This window comes from Balaenoptera borealis (genome assembly GCF_965194805.1).
Source record: "Balaenoptera borealis genome assembly, chromosome: 5".
NCBI lineage: Eukaryota > Metazoa > Chordata > Mammalia > Artiodactyla > Balaenopteridae > Balaenoptera > Balaenoptera borealis.
The window spans coordinates 48,242,428-48,267,126 of NC_138862.1; the positions used below are offsets into that span (position 1 = coordinate 48,242,428).

At 36.9% G+C, this 24,699-nt stretch overlaps 1 protein-coding gene across 3 annotated transcripts in view; it reads right to left on the bottom strand.

The window, feature by feature from the left end:
• Positions 1 to 111: 111 nt before the first annotated feature.
• The window catches only part of TOMM70 (translocase of outer mitochondrial membrane 70), a 44,071-nt gene continuing 19,483 nt past the window's right edge, over positions 112 to 24,699 (bottom strand). The window contains exons 5-12 of one of the 3 annotated variants that reach the window (XM_082392103.1): positions 22,343 to 22,491; positions 19,859 to 20,066; positions 17,156 to 17,290; positions 15,991 to 16,098; positions 15,038 to 15,154; positions 3,683 to 3,780; positions 2,972 to 3,094; positions 112 to 564 (exon numbers count right to left, since the gene is read on the bottom strand). In XM_082392103.1, coding sequence (XP_082248229.1) covers positions 411 to 564; positions 2,972 to 3,094; positions 3,683 to 3,780; positions 15,038 to 15,154; positions 15,991 to 16,098; positions 17,156 to 17,290; positions 19,859 to 20,066; positions 22,343 to 22,491 — 1,092 coding nt within the window. In that variant the 3' untranslated portion in view covers positions 112 to 410. The remainder of the gene's footprint in view (positions 565 to 2,971; positions 3,095 to 3,682; positions 3,781 to 15,037; positions 15,155 to 15,990; positions 16,099 to 17,155; positions 17,291 to 19,858; positions 20,067 to 22,342; positions 22,492 to 24,699) is intronic. The other 2 variants (XR_014244724.1, XM_082392104.1) reach the window with 2 other exon arrangements.

Below are 24,699 nucleotides of genomic sequence, written 5' to 3' on the forward strand. Positions count from 1 at the left end.
GCTGTAAAACTGTAAAATACTCATATATTATACACACACACACACGTGCACACAAAGACAAAATCATCCAGAACACACCCTCCCACCCCCCTCGAAAAAAAAAGTCAAATCAACAAATCAAAATTTTTATTTGCATGGCCAATTATCATTTGTACTCTTTGCAACTTTATTTTAATATCCCTTTAACAGGTTTCTAAGCTTTGTTGCACAGGGAATAAAAGCTGCAACACTGCAAACTTTCTTCAACAGGCACTCCCACAACACCTAAACATGAAACATGTAACGAATGACAACAGCACAAACGGAAATACTAAGTTCCACCATTCAACGTAGTTCACAACAGTGTCTTTAGGGTTCAGTTGAAGAGGGGGTAAACTCCTAAAAGAGGGTCATTTTCCTTCCCCCGTATTTTATAATGTCGGTGGTTTTAATCCGTATTTCTTTGCAACTTCTGTCTGGGCATGGGCAGCATCACAGAGTGAGTATAGATGAGCCATCTCCATTTCTGATTTGGCCAGGTTAATAGCTTTGTTGAACATGTCAATGGCTTTCTCCATGTTTCCTCTAAAACAACAAAAACTTTAAATGTTTCAGATTTAACAAGCACTTCACAGAATGCAATGAAGTTTATAAGTGAAGCTACATGGAGCCTGACCTTTAAGTTTCAGCTATGACTCTAATAAAATGCTTCTTTATAACAAAATAATGCCTAGCACATAGAAAATACTCAATGAATGTTAGCTACTATTACAAATACTATATGCTTATATTATGCTACTTGTGGTCTTTGTTTACAGATAAGAACAGTGAGACTAGAGAGATTAAATGACTTATTTAAAATCATAATCATATCTGGTTCCTAAATTGTGCTTGTTTCTACTCCATCATGAGGCTCCTTTAGAAAGCAGTGACATAGCCTCAGAGAACATTACAGGTATTCAGGGGCCTTACCTTCACAGATCTGTGTGAGCCCTACCAGCATATCCCTACCCAACACTACTCCATACACACAGGTCTCCCTGAGTTCACTCATGCTCATAATGCTCAGATTATTTATTGCTTCTCTGCCTGATTCTAGCCAAATCCTCACCTTTTTAAGGCCCAGTTCAAATACAACATCCTCATGAAAACTACTCTCCCCCTCCCTCGCTAGAGGAATTGGCTGCTCCCCCCCACTGTCCCCATGATTCCATTGTCACTCTGTGCACAGTCAGATGGATATATATTGATATTTGTTACCACAGTCTTACCAGATCCTTACGGGACACCTTTCAATTCCCAGAACCTAGTACAATACTTGGTAGCTAGTATCCATTTTTTGAATAAATGGATGAATATGCTTGGTCAAAAAATATACAATTTACCTCTTACAGTCTAATTGTGATTAGGCTTTATATACTTGCCAAGAACCAAGAGCTATTTTAAAGTAACTAGTACTGGCTATGTATATATGCATACATGCATGTAATCTTATAATAAATACTGTATTAAGTCCCCACTATATATATGCCAGTTAGAATCTAAGAAGTACAATGTACCTCTGGGGTGACTGTACTCAATCTCCTACTACATATATTGATACGGTACATAATAGACTTAATTAAAAAGAAAATAACTTTGAGAGTTCATGTTCAGATATTAGTTAGACAGCAGATTTGCTAAATCCTAGGATAATCAGCAATTTCATTCATTCACATTCACTTATCTATTTGTAAAGCAGGATTCAGAATGGATTTCTTAAAGTACAATTAACACACAAAATTCATCAAACCCCATAAATCAGGGGTCCTTAACCCAGGCTCTATGAACAACTTATATGCAAAGAGTTTTTGTATGTGCATTATTTTAGGAAAAATCCACAGCTTTGCTCAAAAGATTAAGAACTATTACCCCATCATATTCTAGTATGAGAATATTTTATACACATTAACAAACTGGCAATTAAGAAATAATATTTATATGCAACTGTCAGTACAGATGGATCAAAAGGATCGCAAAAATTTCCATCAGCCTACATATATTCTGCCTACTCTGGAGCAGAAAGACAGAGGACCCCAGAAGTGACTGCATGACAGGTTATTAAGACAACTCCTACTAGTTCCTGACAAGCGATGGTAGCAAGATCGGTTACTTTTGGCATCAGTGAAATATGGGCTCATGTCCTCTTTCTACTACCTGCTCACCATGTAACCTTGTTAATTTAACCAGTCTGGGCATCAGTTTCTACACTCTTAAATTAAATGGAGGATCATATAACCTCAACCTTTATAAAGACTGGGGTAAAAATCAATTGAAATAATATTTGGAAAGCACCTAAAGTTCAGTACCTGGCCTAGAGTAGCTACTCAAATGGATGGCAATGCCAGTATCCAGATGGTATACTACACTAAATTCTATGGCATAAACAGTTATCACCTATTAATGGTGGATCTCAAGTGCAACTCGGGATAAACATTTACAGAAAACAAGAAGTTACAAGAAAGTCAGAATTGCAAAAATTCTTATCCAACTCCCTGATTTTAAAGAAAACTCAGGGGCTCAGAGGTGATGGTGCAACTTGCCTAGCCGCTTGGCTGTAGCAGGATCTAAGTCTTCGGGCAACGTGGCCGCCAGTCCTTATGCTGCACTGCACTGCCTAAGTACACCGCAGATGTTTTTTTCCCTCCAACAGAAATAATACAGGAGAAAGGAGGAAAAAACACACAACAGGTATTGGAGAAAGATCAAGTTTCCCTTTCTAATGTATATGCCTGACTTAAACAACTTTTAAGTGTGACTTTTAAACTGGAAGAATAATTAAACAAGGCAAATCAAAGTTGTATAGTTTCAAGGGAATATTGCCTCAAAAAGCACAACACGTTAAGACTTAAAAATTTAATGATTATTGACAATAACCTGTCTATAATGAGAAGAATGAAAAGATAAATACGGAGATGCCCTAACTTTCCTAAGGACAGACTCTAGAAGTTACCTTTGTACTTCAATAGTTCCCATGGTTTCATATGCAAAATCACATTTATTGTCAATTTCAATAGCCTTGCTGATAAGCTCCAAACCTCTATCCAGATCTTGCTTCCACTGAAGTTGAAGTAAACTGCAAATGCAAAACAGCAGTCAGATGTGACCATGGCCCAGTATCAATTAGGCTCTCAATGAATTCGTAATTTAATTTACAAGGAAAAACAAAATCTAAAACAGTATAGAATCAGCATCAAATTGGTTTTTTTCCCTCAATTTACAGTGGTTTTGTAGTCTAAATTCCTTAGTATGAAAAGAGTGTCCAACGGTCTAGGCTCTATTATTAACTTACTTTGCACAGCTTAATGTTTTACTCTGTATAAATTTAACTGAAGTTTTAAAATGACAATTCAAGTATACTAGGACAGGAAAAACTTATTTTGCGTGTTTCCTATTTTGATACAAGTAACACCTGACAGGATGTTCAGAAATGAAATCCTTAAGCTAGGGTGAAAATAGCATATTTACTAATTACTGTATAATAATAAAACATAAGTAAAAGAAAAAGTAACAGTGAAGCATCCACAGCATTAAGAAATTTTTCAGTTAACACGGACACTCTCTACCACAGTCCCCTTTCTCAGCGACCAAAAGAAATCCGTCTTACTACTATGCAAGAAATTTAGTTTCTTACTGGAACAAACAGACCCACAAAAATACATACCCTTTATGAACGTATGTTGTGGCATTATCTGGTTCCAAATTAATACATTTATCATACATTTCATCAGCTTTACCAAACTGTTGTTGATCTGTTAATGCCTATGTGAAGAGATACTTCGGTTAAATTTAGTTAAACTGTCACCCTAAGCAATTAAAAGTATACTGCTTATTAATTATTAAAATTTACTTCATGTAACCATTCATTACCAAATTATTGTTTTGGGGATTAAACTTATTTAAAATGTTACATCTTAATTATTGGGGCTTTTACATAGCAGCATTATGAATATGAAATCTTAACTGTTCTCTCTCTTTATTAAGTTTGTTAGTAATTTGCAAAGGAGAAGATCTAATAAACTCTAGAATACAGAAAATCCCACTCTTGGTGCAAATTCTAATATCAGATTCTCACAGGTACATTCATGTCACTTATTCATAATTTATCATAATATATCCTAAGGGAATTACTTTAAAAACAATACTCATTTGGAAGGGTAAGTTCAGATAGGTATGTTAACTGTTATCAGAGTCATTCCTTAAAAATGATTGGTCAAAGAAAGAAAGCAGCTACAATCAACTGAAGGCAAATCCCATGGCAGAAATGGAAGGCTTGGTTATGTGGATACCAGATCATGCTGATCAAACTGTAACTCTGAGAGTTAGCTGGCATCTAAGCTCAAGCTTCAGGGTTCAAAGAAAAAAGTCATACTATGTAACTATATATAACTATATATAACTCTCTCTCTATGTATAAATAAAATTTGCTATATATAGTGAAGCAAACATCAGAAGAGGGACCAAAAGATAGAAACTTTGGTGCAAACAGACTTGTAATAATGCTAGTGCTGATAAGATGATGCTCAAGTAGGGCTTCCCTGGTGGCACAGGGGTTGAGAATTGCCTGCCAATGCAGGGGACACAGGTTCGAGCCCTGGTCCAGGAAGATCCCACATGCTGTGGAGCAACTAAGCCCATGTGCCACAACTACTGAAACCCATGTGCCTAGAGCTGGTGCTCTGCAACAAGAGAAGCCACCGCAATGAGAAACCCTCACACCACAATGAAGAGTAGCTCCCACTCGCCGCAACTAGAGAAAGCCCGCGCAGCAACAGACCCAACACAGCCAAAAATAAAATAAGTAAATAAATTTATTAAAAAAAAAAAAAGATGATGCTCAAGTAGGCCAAAACCTGTTTTGAAGGTAACATAATGAGAGAGAAATGTACAATCATGAAACCTCTGCAAAAGAGTTGTTCCTAGTATTTGGTTTCTTTAAAAGCTAGTCAGTGGCCTTTGCTCTTTTAGCTGCTTATAGAAATCTGCACCAAAAAAGCCCTTCTGAATTTCATTTCAGTGATGAAGATGGTCCTGTCACCTTCTGGCTTGTTCCTAATTAAATATAAGCCCTAAATCCAAGTGTACCTATTCAATACAAACATCATACAATTATAATGTGTGTTTGTCCTATTTTAACTTCTATATATTCTATAAAATTTTATATAGTACATGCTTTCACAATGAACAGAGTATGTAGTCAGCAACCAATGTATCATTTTTTTTTTCTATCTAGGAATTATAAGAACAAAGACTGAGCAGATAAGATTTCAAACTGAGGTTAATGAATTCCTGGGTTGCAGAAGTAAACCCACACACCTATGGTCAATTAATCTTCGACAAAGGAGGCAAGAACATAAAATGGGAAAAAGAGTCTCTTCAGCAAGTCGTGCTGGGAAAGTTGGAGAGCTGCATATAAGTCAATGAAGTTAGAACACACCCTCATACCATGCACAAAAAGTCAAAATGCCTTAAAGACTTAAAACATAAGACATGACACCATAAAACTCCTAGAGGAGAGTGTAGGCAAAACATTCTCCGACATAAATTATACCAATGTTTTCTTAGATCAGTCTCCCAAGGCAATAGAAATAAAAACAAAACTAAACAAATGGGACTGAAAAAACTTACAAGCTTTTGCACAGCAAAGGAAACCATAACCAGAAAGAAAAGACAGCCTATAGAATGGGAGAAAATATTTGTAAATGATGAGACAGACAAGGGCTTAATCTCCAAAATATACAAACAGCTCATACAACTCAACAACAAAAAAAACAAACAACCCAACTGAAAAATGGGCAGAAGACCTTAATAGACATTTATCCAAAGAAGACATATAGATGGCCAGCAGGCACACGAAAATACGCTCAACATCACTAATTATTAAAGAAATGAAAATCAAACCTACAACAAGGTACCACCTCACACCAGTCAGAATGGCCATCATTAAAAAGTCTACAAATAACTAATGCTGCAGAGGGTGTGGAGAAAAGGGAACCCTCCTACACTGCTGGTGGGAATGTAAATTGGTACAGCCACTATAGAAAACAGTATGGAGGTTCTTAGAAAACTAAAAATAGAATTACCATATAATCCAGCAATGCCACTCCTGGAAATGTACCTGGACAAAACTATAATTCAAAAAGATACATGTGGGGGTGGAGTCAAGATGGCATACTAGGAGGATGCAGAATTTGCATCTCCTCACAACTAGGGTACCTACCAGGCACCAGTGGGGGACCATGGACACCTAAGGGGACAGGAGGAACCCCCAGCGACCGGGTAGGATGTGGGGCATGGGGGGAGTGAAGGGGGAGGAGAAGTGAAGGTGGGACAGGACTGGTGCCCCTGAGGCGCGGCTGGGGGAGTGGAAGGGATCCCACACCCGAAGGGGAAATTGGGGAACCACTGGGAGGGCAGAGGATCAAAAGGGAGTGTGGCCAGGTTTCCCCTGCCCCCTTGGGCCCCCAGGAACCTACTGAGATATGGGCCTGATCCTCTGCCCACCTAGGCCCCCTCCAGCGGGTCCTGAGGGAATGGGAGGCAGGGAAGGGGGAGCAAAAGTAAAGGCTGGGGGCTTCCCTGGTGGCGCAGTGGTTGAGAATCTGCCTGCCAATGCAGGGGACATGGGTTTGAGCCCTGGTCTGAGAAGATCTCACATGCTGCGGAGCAACTAGGCCCGTGAGCCACAACTACTGAGCCTGCGCGTCTGGAGCCCGTGCTCCGCAACAAGAGAGGCCGCAACAGTAAGAGGCCCACACACCGCGATGAAGAGGAGCCCCCACTCGCCACAACTAGAGAAAGCCCTCGCACAGAAATGAAGACCCAACACACCCAAAAATAAATAAATAAATTTATAAAAAGGAAAAAAAAAAAAGGCCAGACCTATGGAACTGGCACCTCTGAGGGGTAGCTGGCGGAGGGGAGGAGTTCCTACACTCAGCAGGACCTATCCAGGGTTAGGAGTCCAGCAGCGATGGGGGAGACCCTGGGGGAGACAGTGGGAAAGGGGTGCGAAGGAACAGAAGGGAACACGGCCAGTGCTTTTCCTGTCCATTTAGGCACCGGGGAGCCTGTTGGGCTCCCAGGCCTAATACTCTGCCCTCGAAGCCTCCCTCCTGCCCCGCACAACCCAAGCCCCGCCCCGACACCCCACCCACGGCCCTACCTCTACACTCCGAGACCCCCTCCAATATGCTGGGCCTAAACCCCACCCACACACCCTCACTCGGGGCCCTACCTCCAAACTCTGGAACTCCACACTCCGGACGCCCTCCTTTGGACATACTGCCTCTCCCCTTCCTTGATCACTCAGGTCCTAAGCAGAGGCCCCGCCCCATGCTCAAATGACAACCCCCCAACCTGCCTAGGTCCTGCCCCACCCTAAACCCCGCCCCTGCCTAAGTCCCACCCCACCTAAGCTCTGCCCCAACAGCCAAGGCTTTTTTTTTCAATTTTTCTTTTTTCTTCTTTTAGATTGGGGTTCTGTTTTACCTTGTTGATTCACTGTTGTTGATTGTTTTATATTATTATGTTTCCTAATAAATCTTTTATTTTTCTAATTTTATTTTATTCTTTATACTTTGTTAGTGATCTCTCCTTTTGGCTTGTTCCCCCCTCCCCTTTTTGTTTTCTTTCTTCTGGTGTGGTTTTATTTTACATTGTTGCAGTTGGTTCAATTATAGTTTTATTTTTCCTAATATATTTTTTATCTTTCTAATTTTATTTTCTTTGATACTGTACTGCACATTTTTTTCTTTCTTTCTGTTTTTTTTTTCTTACCGCACCACAAAGCTTGCGGAATCTTGGTTCCCAGGCCAGAGGTCGGGCAACGAGCTCCTGTGGTGGGAACTCCGAGTCCAAACCGCTGGACTAACAGAGAACCTCAGACCCCAGGGAATATCATTCCGAGTGAGGCCTCCCAGAGGTCCTCATCTCAGCACCAAGACCCAGCTCTATCCAACTGCCTGCAAACACCAGTGCTGGACGTCTCAGGCCAAACAACCAGTAAGACACAAATACAGCACCACCCATCAAAAAAAAATGAAATGACAAAAAAATACATTACAAACAAAGGAGCAAGGTAAAAACCTACAAGACCAAATAAATGAAGACGAAATAGGCAACCCACCTGAAAAAGAATTCAGAGTAATGATAGTAAAGATGATCCAAAATCTTGGAAACAGAATGGAGAAAATACAAGAAACATTTAACAAGGATCTAGAAGAACTAAAGAGCAAACAAACAGTGATGAACAACACAATTACTGAAATTAAAAATACTCTAGAAGGAATCAATAACAGAATAACTGAGGCAGAAGAACGGATAAGTGACCTGGAAGATAAAATGCTGGAAATAACTGTCAAGGAGCAGAATAAAGAAAAAAGAACGAAAAGAATTGAGGACAGTCTTAGAGACCTCTGGGACAACATTAAATGCACCAACATTTGAATTACAGGGGTCCCAGAAGAAGAAGGGAAAAAGAAAGGGTCTGAGAAAATATTTAAAAAGATTATAGTCGAAAACTTCCCTAACATGGGAAAGGAAATAGACAATCAAGTCCAGGAAGCACAGACAGTAAGTACCATAAAGGATAAACCCAAAGAGAAACATGCCAAGACACATATTAATCAAACTATCAAAAATTAAATACAAAGAAAAAATATTAGAAGCAACAAGGAAAAAGCAACAAATAACATACAAGGGAATCCCCATCAGGTTAACAGCTGATTTTTCAGCAGAAACTCTGCAAGCCAGAAGGGAGTGGCAGGACATATTTAAAGTGATGAAAGGGAAGAACCTACAACCAAGATTACTCTACCCAGCAAGGATCTCATTCAGATTCGATGGAGAAATTAAAACCTTTACAGATAAGCAAAAGTTAAGAGAATTCAGCACCACTAAACCAGCTCTACAACAAATGCTAAAGGAACTTCTCTAGGCAGGAAACACAAGAGAAGGAAAAGACCTACAATAACAAACCCAAAACAATTAAAAAAATGGTAATAGGAACATACATATCAATAATTACCTTAAATGTGAATGGATTAAATGCTCCAACAAAAAGACACAGGCTGGCTGAATGGATACATAAACAAGTCCCATATATATGCTGTCTACAAGAGACCCACTTCAGACCTAGGGACACATACAGACTGAAAGTGAGTGGATGGAAAAAGATATTCCATGCAAATGGAAATCAAAAGAAAGCTGGAGTAGCAATTCTTAGACAGAATAGACTTTAAAATAAAGACTATTACAAGAGACAAAGAAGGAGACTACATAATGATCAAGGGATCAATCCAAGAAGAAGATATAACAATTGTAAAGATTTATGCACCCAACATAGGAGCACCTCAATACATAAGGCAAATGCTAACAGCCATAAAAGGGGAAATCAACAGTAACACAATCACAGTAGGGGACTTTAACACCCCACTTTCACCGATGGACAGATCATCCAAAATGCAAATAAATAAGGGAACACAAGCTTTAAATGACACATTCAACAAGATGGACCTAATTGATATTTATAGGACATTCCATCCAAAAACAACAGAATACACTTTCTTCTGAAGTGCTCATGGAACATCCTCCAGGATAGATCATATCTTGGGTCACAAATGAAGCCTTGGTAAATTTAAGAAAATTGAATTCGTACCAAGTATCATTTCTGACCACAAAGCTATAAGACTAGATATCAATTACAGGAAAAAAACTGTAAAAAATACAAACATGTGGAGGCTAAACAATACGTTACTAAATAACCAAGAGATCACTGACAAAATCAAAGAGGAAATCAAAAAATAACTAGAAACAAATGACAGTGAAAACACGACGACCCAAAACCTACAGGATGCAGCAAAAGCAGTTCTAAGAGGGAAGTTTATAGCAATACAATCCTACCTCAAGAAACAAGAAACATCTCAAATAAACAACCTAACCCTACACCTAAAGCAATTAGAGAAAGAAGAACAAAAAACCCCCGAAGTTAGCAGAAGGAAAGAAATCATAAAGATCAGATCAGAAATAAATGAAAAAGAAATGAAGGAAAAGATAGCAAAGATCAATAAATCTAAAAGCTGGTTCTTTGAGAAGATAAACAAAATTGATAAACCATTAGCCAGACTCATCAAGAAAAAAAGGAAGAAGACTCAAATCAACAGAATTAGAAATGAAAAAGGAGAAGTAACAACTGACACTGCAGAAATACAAAGGATCATGAGAGATTACTACAAGCAACTCTATGCCAATAAAATGGACAACCTGGAAGAAATGGACAAATTCTTAGAAAAGCACGACCTTCCAAGACTGAACCAGGAAGAAACAGAACATATAAACAGACCAATCACAAGCACTGAAATTGAAACTGTGATTAAAAATCTTCCAACAAACAAAAGCCCAGGACCACATGGCTTCACAGGCGAATGCTATCAAACATTTAGAGAAGAGCTAACACCTATCCTTCTCAAACTCTTCCAAAATATAGCAGAGGGAGGAACACTCCCAAACTCATTCTACGAGGCCACCATTACCCTGATACCAAAACCAGACAAAGATGTCACAAAAAAAAGAAAACTACAGATCAATATCTCTGATGAACATAGGTGCAAAAATTCTCAACAAAATACTAGCAAACAGAATCCAACAGCACATTAAAAGGATCATACACCATGCTCGAGTGGGATTTATCCCAGGAATGCAAGGATTCTTCAATATATGCAAATCAATCAATGTGATACACCATATTAACAAATTGAAGAAGAAAAACCATATGATCATCTCAACAGATGCAGAAAAAGCTTTTGAGAAAATTCAACACCCATTTATGATAAAAACCCTCCAGAAAGTAGGCATAGAGAGAACCAACCTCAACATAATAAAGGCCATATATGACAAACCCACAGCCAACATCATCTCAATGGTGAAAAACTGAAACCATTTCCTCTAAGATCAGGAACCAGACAAGGTTGTCCACTCTCACCACTATTATTCAACATAGTTTTGGAAGTGTTAGCCACAGCAATCAGAGAAGAAAAATAAATAAAAGGAATCCAAATCGGAAAAGGAGTAAAACTGTCACTGTTTGCAGGTGACATGATACTATACAGAGAATCCTAAAGATGCTACCAGAAAACTACTAGAGCTAATCAATCAATATGGTAGAGTAGCAGGATACAAAGTTAGTGCACAGAAATCTCTTGCATTTCTATACACTAACGATGAAAAATCTGAAAGGGCAATTAAGGAAACACTCCCATTTACCACTGCAACAAAAAGAATAAAATACCCAGGAATAAACCTACCTAAGGAGACAAAAAGACCTGTAGGCAAAAAACTATAAGACACTGATGAAAGAAATTAAAGACAATACAAACAGATGGAGAGATATACTATGTTCTTGGATTGGAAGAATCAACATTGTCAAAATGACTATACTACCCAAAAGCAATCTAAAGATTCAGTGCAATCCATATCAAACTACCCATGGCATTTTTCACAGAACTAGAACAAAAAATTTTACAATTTGTATGGAAACACGAAAGACCCCGAATAGCCAAAGCAAGAGTGAGAAAGAAAAACAAAGCTGGAGAAATCAGGCTCCTGGACTTCACACTATACTACAAAGCTACAGTAATCAAGACAGTATGGTACTGGGACAAAAACAGAGATATAGATCAATGGAACAGGACAGAAAGCCCAGAGATAAACCCACGTACATATGGTCACCTTATCTTTGGTAAAGGAGGCAAGAGTATACAGTGGAGAAAAGACAGCCTCTTCAATAAGTGGTGCTGGGAAAACTGGACAGCTACATGTAAAAGAATGAAATTAGAACACTTCCTAACACCATACACAAAAATAAACTCAAAATGGATTAAAGCCCTAAATGTAAGGCCAGACACTATAAAACTCTTAGAGGAAAATATAGGCAGAACACTCTATGACATAAATCACAGCAAGATCCTTTTTGACCCACCTCCTAGAGAAATGGAAGTAAAAACAAAAATAAGCAAATGGGACCTAATGAAACTTAAAAGCTTTTGCACAGCAAAGGAAACCACAAACAAGACAAAAAGACAACCCTCAGAATGGGATAAAATATTTGCAAACGAAGCAACTGACAAAGGATTAATCTCCAAAATTTACAAGCAGCTCATGCAGCTCAATATCAAAAAAACAAACAACCCAATCCAAAAATGGGCAGAGGACGTAAATAGACATTTCTCCAAAGATATACAGATTGCCAACAAACACATGAAAAGATGCTCAACATCACTAGTCATTAGAGAAATGCAAATCAAAACTACAATGAGGTATCACCTCACACTGGTCAGAATGGCCATCATCCAAAAACCTACAAACAATAAATTCTGGAGAGGGTGTGGAGAAAAGGGAACCCTCTTGCACTGTTGGTGGGAATGTAAATTGATACAGCCACTATAGAACAGTATGGAGGTTCCTTAAAAAACTAAAAACAGCACTACCATCTGACTTAGCAATCTCACTACTGAGCATATACCCTTAGAAAACCATAATTCAAAAAGAGTTATGTACCACAGTGTTCACTGCAGCTCTATTTACAATAGCCAGGACATGGAAGCAACCTAAATGTCCATCAACAGATGAATGGATAAGAAGTTGTGGCACATATATACGATGGAATATTACTCAGCCATAAAAAGAAACGAAACTGAGTTATTTGTAGTGAGGTGGATGGACCTTGAGTCTGTCATACAGAGTGAAGTAAGTCAGGAAAACAAATAGCATATGCTAACACATATATATGGAATCTAAAAAAAAAACGGTTCTAATGAACCTAGGGGCAGGACAGGAATAAAGACACAGACGTAGAGAATGGACTTCAGAACACGGGGAGGGGGAAGGGTAAGCTGGGACGAAGTGAGAGTGTAGCACTGACATATATACACTACCAAATGTAAAATAGATAGCTAGTGGGAAGGAGCTGCGTAGCCCAGGGAGATCAGCTTGGTGCTTTGTGAGCACCTAGAGGGGTGGGATAAGGAGGGTGGGAGGGAGACACAAGAGGGAGGGGATATGGAGATATACATATGCATATAGCTGATTCACTTTGTTGTACAGGAGAAACTAACACAACATTGTAAAGCAATTATACTGCAGTAAAGATGTTAAAAAAAAAAAAAAAGATACATGTACCCCTATGTTCATAACAGCACTGTTCACAATTGCTGAAACATGGAAACAACCTAAGTGTCCATCAACAGATTAATGGATAAAGAAGATGTGGTACATATATACAATGGAATACTACTCAGCCATAAAAAAGAATAAAATAATGCCATTTGCAGCAACATGGATGCAACTAGAGAATATCATACTAAGTGAAGTAAGTCAGAAAGAGAAAGACAAATACCACATGATATCACTTATATGTGGAACCTAAAATATGGCACAAATGAACCTGTCTACAAAAAGGAAACAGACTCAGAGACATAGAGAACAGACTTGTGGTTGCCAAGCAGGAGCGGGAGAGAGAGAGGGACGGACTGGGAGTTTGGGGTTGGTAGATGCAAACTATTACATTTAGAATGGATAAAGAACAAGGTCCTACTGTATAGCACCGGGAACTATATATACTCAATATCCTGTGATAAACTATAATGGAAAAGAATATATTAAAAACAAACAAACAAAAAAAGAATTCCTGGGTTCTACTTCATACTGTAGAATTTCAACCCCTAATAATGCAGTGATGGTAGGACTTTTACATAATAGATCCAACACAATCAATCAATCTTCTATAGTCCCTCTCAATAAACCCTCAAAATGAAAGTTTTATCCTGTGGAACTTTTCTTATAACTGGACTAAAGATAACATGAAGGAAATTAAAAACAAAACAATCAACCCTAAGAATGTCTGGAGTTAGGAGTCTAATACAGACGGTCATTTTTAAATGCTTCCTATTTCTGTGATGTTTGGGGGGATAAGGAGGGAGAGGAACAACATTTCTTTGGAATAAGAAGAATAAGAGAAAATATACAGTTTTGAGATGGCTGGTTTTTGAGATACCAAAAGCAGCTTTCAACTTTAAGACTAAGAAAGAAACAGTCATTCAGAGATCATTTAGTTAGAGGAAAAACTCGTAACTGTGGCTATAAGAAGTTAATCATTTTCATTTAAATGGATGATTTAAAATTAATAAATAAGTTTTCAAAGACTTCAAACTATAATTTAAAAAGTGGGGCTTCCCTGGTGGCACAGTGGTTAAGAATCTGCCTGCCAATGCAGGAGACACAGGTTCGAGCCCTAGTCTGGCAAGATCCCACATGCCACAGAGCAACTAAGCCCGTGCGCCACAACTACTGAGCCCACACACCACAACTCCTGAAGGCTTAGAGCCCGTGCTCCTCAACAAGAGAATCCACTGCAATGAGAAGCCTGCGCACTGCAACGAAGAGTAGCCCCTGCTCGCCGCAACTAGAGAAAGCCCACGCGCAGCAACGAAGACCCAACGCAGCCAAAAAAAAAAAAAGTGGAAATAATCCAAATTTAAATCCTACTTTCCATAGCTTTAATCCTAAACCAAGGAAAGCTTCAAGAATTTTAAACAAACCAGAGATTACAATGAGCTGTTACAGACTATCTAACCATTTAAAAGAACAGTGATCAAATAGAAAGAAAACCCTTTCCAAGGACATTTCTCTCACCAATTGCATACAGTGGATTTTCCTAAGGTAATTAAATTTTGCAAATCCAATCCAAATGAAACCATGAGGGAAATGCTCTATTTAAGCTTCCCCATGTGTTACAAGTTTAGCGCCACGTTTTTCAAATTGTATAACACAGGAAGCCCTCTTAAGGTGATCCAGGACCATCCTGGGGACCAGGAGAAACAAAGTAGGAACAAAGCCATCTGCTTCCACAAAAGCTGCAACAAGAGAAGCATTATTTTCTGATTTCCATGCTAGCATTCAAGATGTGAATGTAGTTCTTTAAAAAACAACTGGCAAGAGAAAAAATATGAAAAATGACATTTACCTGTGCATATAATGCATAGCCTTCAGCACACCTTGGAAATTTCTTTATGACGTCTTCAAAACCTTTCATAGCTGCTTGGATTTGTGAAGAATTGTTTCCTGTATATGCTTGGCGATACTGTGTAAAAAAATCAAAACAGGCCTGTCAAATCAAGAACTCAAAAACTCAGGAAACGTTAACATATTATAAAAGTCACACAAAATTACATAAATATTTCCAGAGAAGGGATCCAAAGGCTATGTACAATTAGGACTTCATTGCCACTAAACAATTTCAAGATGTTCAGTATTCTAGAAGAAGACAAACTAACTTGTAACAGGTTAACTTTGCATATAAGTAGGGGAATTTTAAATTCAATATAATTTATTATCACTTTATTTATTATTTACTTAATATTTTAAATTTATTATTACTTTATAATAAAAGTATTATAAAGCTCCTTCATCTGATAACATTTTTAATCTGTAACATAAATGTGTTTGTGACCCAATTTCTTTCTTTAAAAGGAAAATCCTTTTAGGACTCAGGGTATGGGGTTAACTGAAGTATCTCATTTCATTAGAAATGGCCTTATTTTACCTGATTTTCAACTTTGTTTCTGAATATTAATAGCTCTACAAAGGCAAAATGAGAGATGAGTTATATGGTGTCATGATTGCAGAGTATTTCCTCTAAATGCTTTTATTCTTCATACTGGTTTATGGTAGAGAATTAGAGAGAAAAGTGCTGTATAGGGGGCATAAAATCAGGGACAAACATCTATCAAGATGAACCAAATAAAGCATCCAGGGAAATACTGGAGCAGAACCTCAAGTAATACACACTTCTATTTTCCTAAACTGACATGTTTTTCTCCCTGTCGGTAGATGATTTCGTAGACAATGAGATACTCATTTTTGTTATCAATGGGAAATACTGATGTTCAGGAAAATACAAAAGAAAGTCGAACCTACCAATGCAAAACATTTCTGAGCTTGTGCCAGAGCAGACTCAGGTCTTAATCTAATACATTCATCAAAATCTGCTACTGCTTCTTCAACTTGATCAAGCAGTATTTTCAGCTAAGGAAAAAAAGTACATAGATAAACGCAGTTCAAAGTAACAACTACACCAGTTAAATATGTACCGTGCCTCTTAGTACAGCTCAGCATAATGCTACGTATGAAATTATTCAATATAGAATTACTTTCTAGAAATAGTGAACTAGAAAATCTTATAATTTTAAAGGAAAGATTCTAAAACTTAAAACCAGTGTCCAATTTTTTTAAAAAGCCCTATAAACCTACCATTTTTGATCACTCTTAAGTGATTTTTCTTCTAGAAAATGAAGTATCTCTGTACTTTCAAACGTCAAAGTAGATGAGACGTTAGATAATTACATTTCAAATTAATCTTAAAGGACACTGCCAGTAAGGATCAAAATACCAAGAATTTTAAGGTTATCTCAACACTTAAGACCCTTCAGACAGAAATATTAGATAAAATTCTCCATTAGAAAGAACCTGACTTTTCTGTTATTATATAGATTAGCCCATACTTTCTACTCTAATGTATTCCAAGAAGCCACATCACACAAGCAGATTTATAAAGCCGCGTTTTCTCCAGATGAGGCTGAAATTGGGAACTGTTTTCTTCACTATGTATTTTTACTAAAAAACAAATATGCATGTTATAAAACTCCATTCAGAAGAGATTTTTTTGATACTGTCTGGACAGTTCAGGCTAATATTTCCTTACAGCAAAAAGCCCACAAAAATCATTCTGTTGATTCTAGTATTAACTCAAAATGCTCACTACATTTTCTTTTTTTAATTTGTCACTACATGTTTTTAATGTTTTACTCATTGAAAACCTATGAAGCAGAAACACCTGAAAAACAAACCTGAACTGGCAAAAGCCAACATTTATAGCTTTCCTCTTCCTTTTTTTTTTTTTAACAAGTAAATATCGGACAAATGTTCAAGATGGGACTAAATAAATGCCAACCCAAACTGTAAACCACTCTGATACTTTGTTCACAGCTATCACAAGTGATGTAAGAAAACTTTAAAGACATTCTCAAAATGGTATCAAATTCCTCAATGCAAAGATCAGAACTCTTTAAGAAAATTAATTTACCTGTCCTCGGTGGTGATAAACATCTGCATTCTGAGGATCGATGTCGGCAGCCATGTTAAAATCCTGAGTAGACAGCAAAGGCTGCTGCTGTTGCATATACATGCTGCCTCTTTTGATGAGAGCATTTGCTCGAAGCTGTATACCCCAAATGAGGAAAGATTCATCATTACTACTTTTTATTCTAATTTAGTTTTCTTTAAATAACAGCTTTATTGAGATGTAATTCACATACCATAAAGCTCACCCTTTAGAAGTATATAAGCCAGTCGTTTTTAGTATATTGAGTTGTGCAACTGTCACCACTAATTCTAGAACGTTTTCACCACTCCCAAAGGAAATCTCATACACATTAGCAGGCACTCCCTATTTCCTCCCTAATTCTCAGTCCCTGGAAACCATCAGTCTTTTTTTCTATTTCTATGGATTTGTATATTCCGGACATTTCATACAAACTGGAATCGTATGTAATGCAGTCTTTTTGTGACTGGCTTCTTTCACGTAGCATGTTTTCAAGGTTTGTCTATGTTGTAACATATATCAGCACTTCATTCTTTTTTTTTTTTTTTTTTAAATATCTTTATTGGAGTATAATTGCTTTACAACGGTTAGTTTCTGCTGTAGAACAAAGTGAATCAGCTATATGTATACATATATCCCCATATCTCCTCCCTCTTGAGCCTCCCTCCCATCCTCCCCACCCCACCCCTCTAGGTCATCACAAAGCACCGAGCTGATCTCCCTGTGCAGCTTCCCACTAGCCATCCATTTTACATTTGGTGGTGTATATATGTCAGTGCTACTCTCTCACTTCATCCCAGCTCATTCTTTTTTAATGGTTGAATAATATTCCATTGTACAGATATATCACATTTTATTTATCTATTCCCCAGCTGATGGACATTTGAGTTGCTTCCACTTTTTGGCTCTTATGAATAATGCTGCTATGAACATTCATGTACAAGTTTTTGTGTTGATATATGAATTCAATTCTCGTGGGTATATATACCTAGGAGAGGAACTACTGGGTCACATGGTAACTCTATGTTTAACATTTTGAGGAACTTCCCAACCCCAACTAATTTCCAAAGGGATTTTACCATTTTACATTCCTACCAGCAATGTATGAGAGTTCCAACTTCTCCATATCTATACCAATACTTTTAATTGTCCAAATTTCTGATTATAGCCATCCTAGTGGGTATAAAGTGATTCCTCGCTGTGATTTTGATTTGCATTTCCCTAAGGGCTAATGATGCTAAGCAGCTTTTCTTGTTCTTATTGGCCTTTTGTACATATTCTTTGGGAAAATGTTTATTCAGATCCTTTCCTGTTTTTAAATTAGGCTATCTTTTTATTGTTGAGTTGTAAGAAAACTTCTTTAATATATTCTGGATACAAGCCCCTTATCAGACATATGACTTGTGAATATTTTCTCCCATCCTATAGACTGTGTTTTCCCTTTTTTGGTCACTTGTGCTTTTGGTGTCATGCCTAAGGAACCACAGCTTAATCTAGAAGATTTCCTCCTATGTTTTCTTCTAAGAGTTTTATAGTTTTGGCTCTTAACATTCAGGTCTCTGATCCGTTTTGAGCTCATTTTTGTACATGGCATATGACAGGCATCATTACTTGCCATTAAAACAAAAAATCATGATCATGAAATAAGAAATAGGATTCTTCTCTAAAAAGTTTTTCAAGGCAACAATACATACAAATGTCTTCCTCAATGAAACAAATAAGAATGCCCTCACAACAATAACAAAAACACAGAACATATTTGTAATCATCAGGAAAATCAGCAGGAAATAAAATTAAAGATAATTATTACTAGGGTATTTTCAACTTGAAAATCTATTTTGAAAGGACTTTTAACAAATACTTAGTTTAAATTACTTTTGTTTACAAGAAGTTAAGATAATTTGCTAACAAATACTTAGGCCTTGAAAACAACTCTCATTTTCCATAAAATACATGAATGAATCATTTGGAGGTGAATAAAGCCAGAGTTCACTTAATTCAATGAGGAAAAAGAGATGTTAACCATCTAAGAAGGAGTACAGTACTTTGGCAGCTAACTGCTGTTCCTGTTACACTGAGTAGAAGGCTCATGTAATTCGACAGACCCCCCACCAAATCTTAAATTATAAAAATAACTACATACACACAAGAACACCCAGAAAATGAAAAGCTGTTCCAACCACACAACTGCAAAAACTTTTGGTATATTTCAGTATATTTCTATATTATATTTTTAGATCTTGTTTTTTCCTCATGTAAATAAAATCTTTCAGAATATATTAAATGTATTTATTTTTTATTAAATGCATTTTATAGCCTTGTACTACATATTGCACGTTATTTACAATACTACCTATAGCACTGCTACATCACCTTTACCCCTACCCAAATATAGTCCAATGCAGTAGGCAGAAGCTATACGGGGAAGCTGAAGCTACCAGATATTATAGGGGAAAAAAAAAAAAAAAATCCTTTCCTAGTTAAAGATATCTATCACTGATATTTATGATTCAGTTTCACTGCACCAACTCAATCATCATTTGGCGTAGTCCCTTCCAAAGCAAAAAATAATCTTTTGGAGAATGGCAATTGAAATGCCAAAACTTCGGCAAAACATACCTAAAAGTCTTATTTTTATTTATTATTAACTTTTTCACATGCACACACACAGAGTTTTAAATGTACCTTCACATTAGCTTCTTTCAAGCTGATGACCTTATCTAAATCTGGTTTGGCCGCGTTGGCATTGCCAATAAGCAAGTAGAAAGTAGCTCGTAGTAATAATGCTTCTGCCATGTATTTGCCTTGGGCATCTATTTCTTTTGAGCATTCACTTATGATTTTATCATAGTTTTCTTCTTCCATATACTGTTTGGCCTTTAAGTATCCAGAGCTGAAAACAAAATGAGCATAAGAAATTACTATTACTAATAAAATGAGCATAAAAAATTACTAAAAAAACATCAAATGCTAAAACTTGCCACATTTAGTATACCTGAGTTAAACAATTGTCCTCTTCCCCTTAACAAGTTAGCCAGTCAATGTGAGACTGGAGTGTGGGTGGTGGTATGCGGGGCAGTGTGTGTAACAGATTAGGATTTTTGAGGCAGACTGGGATTTCCTTGCTGCCTTGGAGAGAGTTTTAAAAAAGGAAACAACAGAGAAAATGGCAGAAACCTAGGGTTATTGCCCAGGCTTCAACATTTAGACACACGAAAAGATGAGCTAATGACAGACTGATCTGCAACACAGGAAAGGATCCTGTCTTATTCACCTTCTTATCTGTGGCACATTGATAGCACTCAACAGTTATTTTATGACTAACAGAAAGAACAGAGAAATAGAAATTATCAAGTGAGTTTAGGGTCACAGAACCCAAGGGAAGAGGTGTGACCTGAGTTGTACTTTGTAAAGATCACTCTGGCTGTGTTGTGGAAAATGGACTGTAAGGGAGCAAGAACTGGAGGCAGGGAAATATCTATTGATAAAAGGCTCTCATCCAGAAGTTGTGCTGTTTCACCTAAAAGAACAGACCTAGAATGAATAGGTGGAAATATCAAAGAAGCAGACTCTTCCATCAAATAGGACTTAAAGAAAACACCCTTTCCCTACTTTTTAAAAAGCAGTGACCACAATATCATCATTCTTCTAAGATGGTGGCTTTTATTGAAAAGGCTTGTAGAAGGAATTTTTTGAACTGAAAAGGAACTTACACTATATGTCCTTTAAGGGGCACTGTAAATTACATTTTCTTGTTTCATTTGCTACATATTCTGAATAGAGAAAACTGGCAAGTGACTTAAAAGTTATGTCAAAGTCTTACAAACTCTGTGCTAACCTTTCCTATAATTACATTCTAATATTCCCTGCACTCTAGTTTTATTCCTCAGGTCACCAGGGTAAGACAAAATAATTATTAAATCAGATTGGAAGTAATAACGGTTCCTATTTATTGAGAACCTAAGTGCTAGATACTTACAAACATGACCTCTAAACCTCATAGTAAGCCTCAAAGGTAACTATTACTTCCCCATTCAAAAAATGATGAAGCTAAGGCTCAGAGTAAAAGAGAATTCAAAAACTTAGGACCAATTCCAATTAGTGGTCTGGTGAGACATAGCTATGTCCTGCCACCTCTCAATATAGTTTTCAGAATAATGGTATTAACTTCATTGTAGTTTTTCTGGGATAAGGACTATTTCCTAATCAGAAGAGGCAATTATTGGCATCACCTTAAACATTTACTTCCCATCTACAATTTTCTCAAAGAGATTGCTCACCAACTAACTCAAACTTGAACATCTTGGCACAATTATGCATAGTATCCTCCCTTAAAAGGTGGCCAATAATGGTAGAAAAATTGGGAGATACAAATTAAAAGCAATCTTTTCCTTTAAACCTTCCAATATGCTATAGATGAAAAATTATGCTTTGCTTTGGGAACAGTATTCCCTTTTCTTCCAAACTCATTAGAAAATGTCATGTTGGTAATAATGTTGTACCTTCTCTTAGAGAGGAGAGCTAGCCTCACAGCAAGATAAAAGTATTGATAAATATAAATGGATAAGCAGGCTAGATAGCTTATATACTACATTATATCACTTGACCTCCAGTTGTAAACACAGTATCTTGTACTTTGGTTTCAGCTGTCTACAGGAGCAAACACAAACCCAAAAAATGGCATTTTCCTAGGCATGCAGAAAAAACCTTGAAGAAAGTCACTCTTTTGGGCACTCCTAAAAATTAAATTATATATTATAAACTTCCTTGCAATAAAACATCTGGATATTGAGCTATACAATCATTTTTTAAGTTAGTGCCCCTGTTCAAATATAATCAACCACTTGATCTCCACTAGGAGATCTCTTGAGAATATCATGTAGGACCTTAAATGCAGGGCAGACTCCTGGCAGTAAAACCTTGAGTCACCAGAGAGGTAACTCTTAGGGCGTAATAGACAGGTGTAAGAAGAGAAGTATTTTTATTATTATATTATTATTATATATTATAATTTTATTATATTTATATCTATTTATAAACAGATTTTTTGGAGATGACTCAGAGTTCCACTTTGGCTCTATGGCAGCAAAAAACCCCACAACCATGCCCCTGCCAAAAAAAACAAAACAAAACAGAACATTAAGCAGATACTATACTCAAGACACTTACTTTTCTTTTACTTCTAAAGCCTCCCCTTCCTTGTCTTTATCTTCATCAGACTTCTCCCCTTTAAGCATTGGCTGAGAAATTATATCATCCGTGAAAGAACTGAAGTAAGATTTGATAAACTGTGGAGATGGCATCAGAGGTTCACGATTCTGAAATTTAATCATATTTATACACATCAAAATAGAAAACACTAACCAAAGAAGCAGATGCCTTTGTAGAACACTGAGAACCACTGTCATAAAAACTGGCATCTCATTTTCAGATAACTGAAGAATATCAGGCTCCAAACCGTAGCGCAATAGACAGTGGAAATGGTAATGCTGCCAGTCCCAGCTGTTCAAAGTAGGTTTTAAATGAGAGCCTTTCCCTTCTCCAAAGATGTAAAAAGTCAAGAACTCTTAGAACCACTCATTAAAAGAAGGTGAAATCTGGAACAAAGGTGGTAAATAATTGCTGAGTTAAAATTATCTTCCTGTCCTAGAAGATTAACATCTCAATTTACTACTCAGGACCATGTCTTACACAGGTGCTAAAATGTTAAGTTCATCTACCATGGGCTTTCATTTGCCCCCTACTTATTCTGCATCTGAAGATCTCCATTGTAGTAAGTGCCACTGAAAGTCAGAATGAAATCTCATTTCCTCTTTTAATTATTACTTTTTCCCATGGCAACCTGATTCATAATCATAGAAGTATTTTGTTTCTCCTTATTATACTTAAGATGATAAAGTTTTAAAGGAAGAAGGAAAAGGGACTAATGTCACCAAAGGGCTCTCATAACATATTTTGGATCCTTTGCAAAATTCAACCCAAAGATTTTAGAGTGGAAATATGGTATTCTAAATTGTATGTATAACAAATATCATTTCTATTATTTTGGTAGATTTAATGTCTTTGTATTTGAAGGAGGGGAAAAAAAATGAATCTGGCTTTGTAAGTATATGATCTAATCTAGGATAGATGAGAGTGGGGTAAATAAGAAAACTGAATAGAAAAATCTAAGGAAAAACACTCTTTTTTTGGTGCTCTCTCTGGGGAGAGAGTCAGTGTGTCTTAATTACCATTTTAAATCAAATGGTCACCCACCAAGTGTTAAATACACCTAACTTAAGTATTTCACCGAAGACCCTGTGTTGGAATATATAAGTGGCAATCATCTACCACTTCAGGGAAAAAGCTTAAATAGAAATTTAAATAGCCCTTACTGAAGCTGAATAAATCATTAATGTCTTGTAGTTTCCTATTTCAGCTTAGAAATGAAGCTACCACTTCCCTGTCTTTCACAGAGTTACAAATTTAAAATGAGAACAATATTTTAAAGGATTGGCCTTAAGTATCAAAGGAACAAGATATAAATTCTAGCTCTGCCACTTATTAGCTATGTGATCTTACACATGTCATTCTCAGTTTTCTCATCTCTAAAATAGCAATAAAAATACTATCCTTATTTATCTTATAGGGTTATTGTAAAAATAAAAATAATAAAATGAAAAGTATTTTGCAAAGTGGAATTTACAAAGTGGAATACGAACAGGTAAGAAAATATATGTGGAAACTAATTTGGAACCTATCTAAATGTAGGTTATCATATTTTCTTACTACTCTGCAGTCCAACCAGTATAATTACTCAACAATAGCATTATACTCAAGGAAACGAGGTTCCTTCAAAGTTCAATTTGTGAGACTCTAACGTGGTATTTTGCAAAACATTTTGAGGAGCACCAGTTCTAGTTCCTCAAAACAGCATGTTCTACCAGATGCTGAAGGGAAGGAAATAAGTTCCAGAGTTTAAAGAGACTGAGAACCAGTATAGCTGTATTTGGAGATTCACAACACATATTAGCACATGAAAGTCCTGCAGTGAAGAAACCTGTTTTAACTCTGTTTAACTCAGCTAATATTCAGAGATGTAAAGTTAAAAATACAGAGAGATTATTAAAATCAACTTAACAGAAAAGCAAGTTACTATTAAAGAAGAAAGAAACAACTACCTCAATATCATGAAATTTAGCAGAAAACCTCTACCGATGTTTAGTGATACCTGTGGTACTCCCACGGCCCTCTACTTATATCCCTCCATGACACTTTACCAATATCATGCCTTTTATACTTATTATGGTCTCTCTCATTAAGGACTTTGTAAGGGCAAGGACCAGGTCTTTGTACCTACCCTTCTAAAATGCCCATTATGGACCTCTGTTCAATAAATGTTTCTTGAATTAAACCATCTACTAACTGTGTAAAACCAATGCCAATGTATACAGCATATCTTCAAAAACTTTAAAGAATGGGAGTTGGCAATTTTTTTCTGTAAAAGGCCAGATAGTAAATATTTTAGGCTTTATGTGCCATACAGT